Consider the following 10,846-nt stretch of genomic DNA (forward strand, 5'->3'; position numbering starts at 1 on the left):
ACCACCACTCCACTCACAGCAGCTGAAAGGCAGTCCCTATAAACCCGAGTCAGGCTAAACCTTTGTCAGTTTGTCCTTCTGCCAAACACTGGAAGAAACCTAAAAAGACTCTTGCTACACAAACCCAACCTCGTTTTCAGTCAGTTCTGGGAACCCAGGCCGAGGAAAGCATCCCCTCCCTCCCATCCCAGCCCACGCAGATTCCAAATACGCACTTATGAGCATTTACCACCTGCAGAGTGACCTTGGAAATACAGAGGCTAAGTGGAAAACTTGTAATCCACAGGGTCTCCAGAAGCACAGCTCTTAAACAAGACCTCTGCATACTGCCTGTTCCTATTACCCCTAATTGCTGAAGAAGTTCCCGAAGTTGAAAGCTAGCCACCACCTAATTTGTGCTTGTTAAACTTTTCATCGTGGTGCTAGTTCATCCACTTCAATCTTGACAGGGAAGCACAAAACAAATACAGAAGCAAGGTAACTTCGACAAGCATGCATCAGAGGAGAAATGGATGAAAACTGATGAAAATGTCAGCACCAAAGATCACACCCACAAAAGCCTCCCACTTAACTCCTTCAGATGCGAAGCCTGATGGAAAATGCTTATCCTGCTAGACAAATATTTATTTTAAATTGCTGTTGAAGTTCACAAGCCAAATAAGCTGATAAAGGTCTAAGGTTAGTATACACTTCTGCCTGCTCCAAGAACACCGCACTTGATCATAAGAACCAAGTGCATGAATCAGTAAAAGTTAGGACAGATTCATCAACCTTGCTCTGGGTGATGGTGGTGCACTCCATGCCTAACACACTATGTCAAAACCCAGCACTAACGCCCTTTATCAATCTGCTAAGAGGTAGGAGTTGTTCCACCTCCTGAAAGGCACCTGAAGTGTTAGGTTAAACATGCATCAATCCCTTAATTTCTAAGCAGCCTGTATGCAGCTTGAAACTTCTGCTTAAAACACCTCAGAATTAAGAGAAAAGCAAACCTCAACTCTCCATTTATTACTCCCCCCAAAAATAGTTGTCCTACAATTGAGTATTCAGTAATTTTTGATAATTGACACCTACGAAGTGCTTGAGATCACTAGCTTCTCTGGTATTTTACTCTCTACCTGTGGACGTTAGTTTTACATCATTTACTTGAGGTAGCTACGCAGCGCCTTACATCAGACTTAGGAAGTAAAAGATAATCCAAAACTATAACGAAGCTATGTTTGAGTTCATGCATTTTCAAAGCTAAGCACGTTGCCTTCAGCAGATTCTTCAGCAAGCTTCAAACAGAACTTGAAAAATAGCATTGGTTAGCACACAGTTGGCTGTTCTTCCGCTCAAACACTGGGCAACTAGCACCGGGTTTTTGTGAAGCATTACTGAAGTTAATTGGATGGGAGAAATGCATTAGGACATCCAGACAGACATTTAGATCCAACAGATAGGCAACAAACATACGAAATTCAAGTGCTGAACTATGCCAGCCAATTAAATAAAGAACAAGTGACAAAGGCACTGTTTTGACATAAAAGCTTTGTTACTAAACTACTTTTTCTAAGAATGCTTTTATTGGCCTGGGGATGCTCTAAAAATCCCTTTACACATTACAGTGGTGAAACAGAAGCCCACCCCACAGCCTTTTTTTTAAGAAGTTGTTTTCAAAAACCATTTTCTTCAAGTGACACTGTACAGTTCTTGCTATACACTTTCACTTCGTCGGTGAAATATCCAATGTCCTCTCTTATTACCCCACTAGGTAATTAAAGAAGAATGATTACCATTGAGCATTAGCAAGTTTCAGTGTCCCTAAAATTTATTGTCTATGTAAGTGACCGAACTGAGCAGCAAAAGCTGCCAATGATTTAAATGACCAACTATCACGTAAAGCAAGATAAATAAACTTCAATTAAAAGAAGCTTTCTGAAGAATCTGTTCAATAAAAAATACTTAAAGGAATCAGCCACAATTGCATACACTTGTCCAAAAACAGATCTTTAATTTATCTTTTTTAAATGTTCATTATGCCATGAATTCATAGGGAATTGGCTCCAGCAGCTCTGGATCCTTCCCATTAGTTCTCACGAAGTGCGCTTCCCTTGGTGGAGCAGGCTGTAAACAAAAAAAGAAAGAACTTTTAACACTAAAACTCAGAAGCAGCCTTACACAAAATTAATTTTGACACTTAATACATTGCTATATAAACATTACAGCAATTTCATCTTTCCTTGTCTCTTTAAAATTTGTTTCAAAGATTAGCTGCAAAAAAAAATGATCTGCTAGAAAATTTACTTGTCTTCCACTGCTGAATGAAGAAAACTACGCTTTGTCCGCTGCAATTTCCTAATCTAAGTTAACGAGAAGTGATGTAGCCTGGGGTTCTAGAAGAAACAGCTGTTACTTTCTCTAAAAGTCTAGTTATTCTTTCTTAAAGGGTTTTAACAGAAACTGCCGCAGCTGAATTCCACTAAACCAAAGACATCACTCCTAGAAATCAGCCAAAGCTCCTGCTCCAAATTAGAAACACTCTACAGCGATATCTGAACAGGAAGCATCTGGCCCTTTGTTCACAGCCAAGGACTTCGTTTTCATCCAGGAACAGTGCACAGCTGTTCAGGCACGAAGCATTACAGCTCAGATGCAGACACGCTGCATGCTGTCACTCTACTCTAAATGAAGAAAAAGAAGGAACCTCCTACAAAAAGAACACAAACTAAGTGAGGCTGGTAGCAGACACCTCTAACACAATCTGCAACAGACCTGGATTTTGGATTTTTCAGAGTACTGTAAGCAGTTTCATTAACTTTTTTTTTTTTAACAAATAAGTTCAGTTTGCAGCATAACGTTTTGTTGTTTTGGAAGAGAATAACATTTTAGTCAACTAGTTTGGTTCTGGGTGGTTTACCCCCCCCCCAACTGAATGAATAATGCATGAACTACAATAAAAATACTACCTGGCGTTTCAGTTGAACCCAAATGCCTTTTTCTTTTGCTTCCTTTTTCTTCTTCTCATTCTCCTTCACACGCTGCAGAAAGCTGTCTCTGCTCTTGGAATGTTTAATATGCTCAATACGCACATTAATTCTCTTGGCAAGAATCTTACCCCTAAGAAAAGAAATCAGGTTTTAATCTACTGCACTTGCAAAAAGGCCATTTCAAGGCCAGCGTTATGGCATTTCCATAAGTAACTCCATAAGCTCAATTACAGATCAGTTTTCTTTAAGTGGCAATCACTCAGAATACATTGCTGCAGACGCAAATCAGAGTTAATTTACGTAACTGAAAGCTTATTAATATATAACAATATGCTGACAATTTAGCATTAAATTGCAGGAGAACAAATTATTTTAACCTTAACCTTGTAGCATACAGACAAGTAACTATTACCACTGTACTTCAGTCTTATTTCTGGAAAAAAGTAGTATCTTTTTCTGACTAAATTGTACAAAAAGATGAATACAGCTGCAAAGTAGTATTTTAAAAAGCCTTCAATATAAATGTGAAAGTCAGCTGATAATCCCCATTAGGTAATGTCATTAAGTGCTGCTCAGAAGAATAAAGAACTGTTTCCTCTGACAGGATCCAAGTCAAATGACCATCATTTGCTTGGGTTTTAAAAGGAGATACACTTTACCCACCTTGAATGACCAATCAAGACAAAAAAAATGTCTAATTGGCAAAGTGAAAGGAGGGTGCCATTACAGATCAACTTCCCCCAACACAAAGTTTAGATGCTCAGAACTTCATTACTTACTTAACCTTCTTGTTAACAATAACGCCCACAGCGTGCTGCGTAACATTATATACCCTTCCAGTCTTCCCATGGTAGCACTTGTGGGGCATACCTTGTTGAACAGTACCCATACCCTGTTAAGAGGTAAAATGAGAAGAAGCCTAAACTTTACCTTAAAAACATTCAAGCAATGTCAAGGGCTTTCCATTCAGAAGTTAATTAAAGCACAAATATCACGTTACTCAAGATTGATTTAAAAACACTCCTGTTTTGTTCATACCTTAGAATTTCTAGCCACACATTTTGTATCTGAAGACTACCAAATTCTTCTATGACTATTCTGTTGCTTTCAGCGTCGGTGAAATGATTCGATCACTTTGTTTTTAGCAAGCAATCACAGGGGACAATCATCATCAAGCTCCAGAATGTCAAGAAGTGATAATTCCTGAATGCTACAGCTCTCCAGGAGTTTTAAAAAAAAAATTACACTTCAACCTCTGAGAGTTATGAAAACTCAGCATTTCAAATTGAAATTAAAGGATTCAACAGAGTAGGAAATCTTAGTGAAACATTCAAATTTAATACAGTTTCATGCTGAAAGTATGGCTCATTTTAAATGACAAGTCCTAGAAAATAACGATTAATGGAAAATGATGCTGCATAAGCCATGCAGCACGAACTATGGCTCTTCCAAACAGCAGGTGCAAATCAGGCAAAACAATATCTACTAGAATGACAGGTGGGGTTCCTGTGAGCTAGCAGGCACAATGCAGCAACCCAAGTATTAGATATTGCATATTTCACTCACTTTTTTCAGCTGAGCGCACAGTAACAGAGCACAGCCTAATATGTATCACAAATACAAAGTACGTGACACTGAAGCATTAATATTGGCTCAACAGCTTTGTCGTTCCACTACTGCTCCAAAAGAAGCCGCTACTTGTGTTGACACATACGACACGAATAACAGAAAGACTACCACAAAAAATGGAAAGCGGTAACACTACTTCATTTTTTTGTGTTTTGTTTTTAATTATACTGCATTGTAGAAAGTACCTTGATATCAACTATATCGCCCTTCTTGTAGATGCGCATATAGGTAGCCAGAGGAACAACTCCTGTTGAGAGATGCAAATACGGACACTGTGAAGCTCACAATTTCACACACACACAAAAAAAGGTGGGGAGGAAGGGGAGTAGAAGCGGACCATGCATTTCATAAGATTTGATTTAAAAACTCAAGTTCAAAATTAATTTGAAAAAAAAACATAAATCAAACATCTTTAAAGCAGTAATTACCTCTTCACACCCCAAAATATAGAAAAAACAAACTGAAGAAAACTACGGCTTTAATCTCATTCCTAATGCAGAAGCTGAAAAAGCATTCCAACTATTTACTATGTCACTGTGAATACAGCTGCTATCACTTCTCATCACTAAAAGGCAACAAACCATCCATTTTAACTAAGCATGACTTTTGACGTATCTTCTTCACTTTCAAGCGTTAACAGAAATAGTATTGTTACCATCGTCAAGCACTCAGAAGACTAATAATAACCTGTAAGACTTGCAAGTTTACTTGTGTATCTTTCTTTGGGTTTTGACCTAAGTTGCCAGATATCCTTTGAAGCAAGCTGGTGTATCCATACACTACCTAGGGACTGCTGACATCCAACAGGACAGTAACTTAGTGCAGTTGTTCTCACCATACGATGTACTTACCATGTTTGCGAAACGGCCTTGAGAACATATAACGTGTTCCCCTCCTCTTTCCCTTTGTGTTCGTCATTTTGGCTGATTACTGTAAAAATGAATGAAGACTGTTCAGAACTACTGGTTCACTAAAAAAATTGACTAATGATATTTTCAGGAATTTCAGAAAAAGGAATCCTTTAAGTCTTCAGAATGACACCATTTCCAAACTGCTGGGTAGGACCAAGCAATGTTATTAGACACTGACCGTAAACAAATACTATATTTCTATAGAGCCATCAGATAACTGAGGTTACATGGGATGTTAGCAAATCACCAGCTCCACCTTCTTTCTCCTCAAAGCAATGCCTGCTATGAGAGAGGACCAAGTCACTCGGGGCTTTGCCTGATCAGGTGTTGAAACCCTTCAAGGACGGAGGCAGGATGCTGAACAGCCTCCCTGTGCAGCCTGTTTGGAGGCCTGACTGACCTCATGACAAAAAAAAAACCTTCCATTGTATCTAATTAGAACTTCTCTCTTTTGGACTTATGACAGACATCTTTCCTGTCACATGTCCCTAATTAGGCACCAGGACCCATCTTCTTGATAACAGCTGCTGTTAAGTGTCTCCCAAAACTGCTTCTTGCCCCTGAGTGCCAAAGCCCAGTTCATTCAGCCTCTCCTCACAGAGCTTGCCAAAAAAACAAGACCTCTACTACCAAAATTATCAGATAACTACTCTTAGATGTATCACTATTACACGTGGTGTAACTGACCACGGTCTGGTATTTCTGCTCTGACTGCAATAATGCTTTTTAACATGAACTCGAGCCTCTTACCACAGACGCCCCTCAGCCACGACCCTTCTCACCACGCACTCAGCAGCCCCATGCCGCCAGCCACGTTAGCGAACCCCACGTCCTTCTGGGCCCTGCTACAAGACCTACGCTGGGAAACTACCTCAAACCCTCCCTCTTTTATTCCTTCCTTCTTTCCCTCCCTCTGGAGCCTCCCGGTGCGGTGCGGTGCGGCCCAGCCTTCCAGCCGCCACCCCACGCCGCAGCCTGCAGCCCACAGCCTCTCCACTCCCCCCCTCACCCCCCAACCCCACCGAGGCCGTGCCCACAGCCCCCCACCCCGCTACCGGAGCGCCCCGGCCGCCCCCCGGAGACACCTGCGGGACGATGGGGGGCTCGGCGCGGCACCCCGCGTGCCCACAAAATGGCGGCGCGGCCCGAAAGGAAAGGGGCGGCGCCGCGGCCGCGCTTAACTGCGGGGCCTCGGCGGGGCTGCCCGCGGCGCGCCTGGCGGAAAGAGACAGGCGGGAGAATGGCCGCCCGCCCGCCTGGGGGAGGAAAATGGCGGCGGGGGGGGGGGCCTGAGGGAAATGGGGGCGGGAGGGGCTGAGGGAAAGGGCGGTGCGGGGTGCTGTGGGGTAAATGGGGAGGGGTGTGGGGGGGGGGGGTCAGCGCGCCCTGGGTAGGATTTTTGTGGGAAGAGAAATGTGTTTTTGCGGAGTTACATTGTTTAGAGGGAAGGAATGTGGTATTGAGGTATGCTTGCAGTGATACGAAAGTTTAGCAGGCGACCTGGTAAAATGCAGACAACCAGAATCCTTAGAGCACTTAGGCGGAAATCACTGTGTAAGAAACATTACCACCTCAAAGAGTATAAAAGTCAAAAGAAATGTGACTTATAACAGGCCGGCAACTGAAAGCCACGTATTGTCTGTGAAGCACCGGATAGATGGTGAACCTGGATTACCCAGTCAATGGGGAAATGGGAGGGTCCTGGTCCTCGAGAAAAAAAGTGTATAAACTGTGTTATGGACTAGTAGGTGCACTCCTGCTTGTGGGATGCCCGCCATTGCAATCGTGAATAAATTACTACTTTACTGAGATCCTTGCCTCTGCTTATGTTATTGGGTACAGAGTGTTTCTCACACTTTTGTTAGCTTGAAGTATAACTTATTAACAAATAACTTTTGTTAATTTGAAGCATAGTAGTCAAAAAGGTGTTTCACGACATTAAAGTGTTTTGATTTAGTTTCCAGCACTGTGAGCCTTCTGCTACTCTATGTCAGTCACAGGTGCCAGAATTGAGGTCCTGGGTAAGAAGACCCAGTGGGAGAAGCAAACCAGGATTCAGCAGCCATCAGAAGTAAAGAGGCTGCTCAGGTTTGTTTGTATGTACATATTATTGTTATTAAATGCTATAACGTCTGATTTTTGTGGTGGATGTTTTCACAGAGATAACGCACGGATCCTGAATAAAGAGCCTTTTGTATGGCCACAGGTTGCATCAGCTGTGCAGTGCCTGAAAATGAAGCAGGCTGGTGGGCAGCTTCCCGAGCTGACAGCGTGACTCATTGTGTTTGTGCATCCTCGACATCGGAGCAGACAGGAATCGCAATGGGAAGCGGGTTGTAGGCAGGAGTGAGTCAAAAAGAGCGCCTCCCTCCCTTGGTCTAAACACGCAGGGACAGTTCAAAACTTGTCTCAGCTAGAAGTTTGCCCTACTGCAGGAATTCTTGTTTCGAATGAAAGAAGCACTTATTTAATTTAGGGGAGGGATGATTACTTAAAGCAATATATAAAAACATACTTGATCCTCTGACTAACTTCACAGTTACTCTAAGGTTGTCTTGCAAGGCTTAGGCCTAAGTCCTTTCTATCATCATTTTAAAGCTAGTTTAATATTTATAGATCATAAGAACGGATTTGGAGGATTAAATGTGCTATCAGGTTCTGCCTGCAAAACTAGCTGGCTGACATGTTTTGACAGATAAACACCCTGTCTATACACAAAATCTCTTATATTGTTATATTTAGAAAAAATGTATTCCAGTTCTGTACCATGACAAACGTAGAATTCACAACACCTGATATCTATGCAGTGGAAATCTGTACATTCAGCCTAGGTGGATCTTTTCCAAGCTTGAAGGTAGTTATGAGCCTCAACAGCTCTTAAGTGGAGAAGCACATTGGCAAGAGAGAGATTTCAGGAAGGACATCAAGCAAAGTGAAGACAGGAAGCCGAATCCTAAAAAAATACTATTAAATAAAGGAAGATAGATATTTTCAGTGAGCTGAACTCTCTACTCTTGGCAATGATTTACATAAAGGGTAATTTTTTTTCTCCACATCAAGCAGGAAAGAATGGGGAAGAAAATACACATGTTGAAACTTATTTCAACATACAGAGCAGGTAAGTATAATTCATAAGGGAGCACTAACTGTGAACTTAATTGAACTCTGCCTTATTTGGGGCCAAGTAAGACATTCAGGATTTGCTACTTTTTTTTTTCTCTGCATAAATTGCACAATACGTTTATTTGAAATTTCAATGATGTTCTCATTTGTAAAATTCATCTCGATGAACACATTCCCAGGATCCTTCTTTAACGCAATATTTCAAAGAAACTGCTGTGTTTCAGAATTTGTTACCATAGAGTCATGTACTGGCCATGCTTTCTGGGTCTGATCCAGAAGTCCATCCTATCTACCAACACTCTGCACACAGTTTCACAAAGCTGTTGCCTACTGAGCACTCAAACTGCAGAGCATTTATAAGCTCCTCACAAAATAATAAATAATAATGATAGCTGTCTCCAGCAAATAAAGCTGCACAAGATGCTTGGTGAGTTCTGGTCTGGAATCCAGGGCTAACAGGCAAGCAGATATAGGGGAAATAAAGATCTCTATTCCAGACTGCAGGTGCTCCCCTTACTGCCCTGCCTCATCCCCTCAAAAACTCAGCCTAAACTGTCCTTGTTCAAACTGCAGTTGTAGGATTCTGATTCCAGTTTCTCCTACACTATATAGAAAGAAGCCTGTTACACAGCACCCTCAAGATTGGAGTGAACATGAGTAGCAACACGCAGCGTAGCATGAAGATCTAAAATCCCATGAAGATCTAAAACCCCAGTCCCAGGCTGGTGCTCCACCTGTTATGTACTTTGGAAATATTTCTACGCTGTGGTAGACCCAATTTCCATCCTAGTCTTTCTGGCATGAAGGTGGAACAAATCTGAAAGTTGCTAGGGAGAGAGTGTTGAAAAGCAGGGCCCATTAGAAGTCAGAGGAGTGGGGACTAGATAAACATCACTTTGTTTTTCAGAGTTGAAAACATACCAGAAAAACATTTCCAGTCATTGAGTTCCCATAGTCAGGATTCTGTTATCTTCTCTGGGAAAATCCCATTTTGTTTCTGACACTTCCCTGCAGCATCTGTCTGGACAACAGCTCTTTCTAAATAAATGAGCTATGATGATTCTGCGCATGGGGTTGTCAGGAATTCTTCACTGAATTTCTAATGCGCAGTGGGATCTGTCTTGTTCTTAAGCTCAGAGGACCAAATGATATACACAAAGATCTGGAGTGTGACATTCCATTTATGTTAGGTTATCCAACAGGGGTGTGGAAAGAATTTAAATTAATGAGAGTTTGTAAATTGCTTTGAGGTGAAAAGAAATACATTCCCCTTCAGTAGGGTGTAGGTTTTCCCCTGTGTCTCACATAACACGTTCATTATGTGGGGAAAAAACAACAACAACAAAAAAAAAGCTGATTATGACTGGAGCAAAATTTTAACAGAAATAACTGAGATTAGGTGTCAAATAAAGAGGATTGAAATCTGCAGTTCCTCTCGTGATAACACTGCAAAACCAGGAATCTAAATGGGAAAGTTTAAAACAAGATTATGAAGTTGATTGGTTACCCCATAGCAGGCTCCCATCCATAGAGTACTGCATTTACCCTGTACCATTGATCAAAAAGTTACCATCCGAAGTTATAAGTCAATTCTGAAGTTGATCCTGTTGTTCCACTGTTTGCTCTTTCCAAAATGATCCTCTTACTTTGCAAAGTCATACTTCTGTCCCCTTTCACAGGTCTCTAGCCTCTCAGTGATTCTGGTTCTACCAGCCTGTTTATTTCTGGTAGTTGGTCCAACTCCTCATCCACAAAACCAACTCTGTAAATATTAAAAGTTGGAGCTTTAAGTGAATAAAATTTGTGTCAGAGCAACCAATCACTTTGCAAGAAGATGACTACAAACTCCTTGAGTGGGCTCACTGTGGCATTGCGTAAGTGCCAGTGCAGGTGCAGTAACTGAGCTGCATCACCAGTAAAGCATTTCATGGAGAGAGGAATGCAGAATGGTGACAGTGCACCTCTGGAACACTGGAAAGGCAAAAAAAATATGCAGAACAAAAATTATGATGGGGTCAGCAGGTCACACATCGGTGAAAGTTTTCTGTATGCTGCTGTTATTTGTACATTAATTGCTACTCCAAAGTGTTACTAGATACAGCTAGACTGATACTGAAGCCAAACAAATGGCTTTTTTCCACCATTATCTCTTGATTGCCACATAAAATCTGAAATACTGAACAAATTCCGTCATTCAGCTGCTTATTTGAATAA

At 41.5% G+C, this 10,846-nt stretch overlaps 1 protein-coding gene and 2 non-coding genes across 3 annotated transcripts; all 3 read right to left on the reverse strand.

The window, feature by feature from the left end:
• Positions 1-1,968: 1,968 nt before the first annotated feature.
• Positions 1,969-6,751, reverse strand: RPL21 (ribosomal protein L21). The gene is made up of 6 exons (XM_066989741.1): positions 6,595-6,751; positions 5,450-5,528; positions 4,784-4,845; positions 3,749-3,861; positions 2,949-3,099; positions 1,969-2,106 (listed from the first exon to the last, which is right to left on the reverse strand). The coding sequence occupies exons 2-6, from the start codon at positions 5,514-5,516 to the stop codon at positions 2,017-2,019; spliced, it is 483 nt and encodes a 160-aa protein (XP_066845842.1). The 5' UTR covers positions 5,517-5,528; positions 6,595-6,751; the 3' UTR covers positions 1,969-2,016.
• LOC125183860 (small nucleolar RNA SNORA27) lies at positions 3,556-3,689 on the reverse strand. Its single transcript, XR_007166583.1, has one exon. It is a non-coding gene; the product is annotated as a small nucleolar RNA SNORA27 (small nucleolar RNA).
• Positions 4,072-4,147, reverse strand: LOC125183859 (small nucleolar RNA SNORD102). The gene has a single exon (XR_007166582.1). It is a non-coding gene; the product is annotated as a small nucleolar RNA SNORD102 (small nucleolar RNA).
• Positions 6,752-10,846: the final 4,095 nt, after the last annotated feature.

Source organism: Anser cygnoides, chromosome 1, assembly GCF_040182565.1.
Source record: "Anser cygnoides isolate HZ-2024a breed goose chromosome 1, Taihu_goose_T2T_genome, whole genome shotgun sequence".
NCBI lineage: Eukaryota > Metazoa > Chordata > Aves > Anseriformes > Anatidae > Anser > Anser cygnoides.

Coding starts and splice junctions, on each gene's coding strand:
- RPL21 (XM_066989741.1), bottom strand. CDS start 5,516: ATGACGAACACAAAGGGAAAGAGGAGGGGAACACGTTATATGTTCTCA. Junction 4,846..5,449: donor AAGGCCGTTTCGCAAACATG/GTAAGTACATCG, acceptor ATCTCTCAACAG/GAGTTGTTCCTCTGGCTACC. Junction 3,100..3,748: donor ATTGTTAACAAGAAGGTTAA/GTAAGTAATGAA, acceptor TTCTTTTCTTAG/GGGTAAGATTCTTGCCAAGA.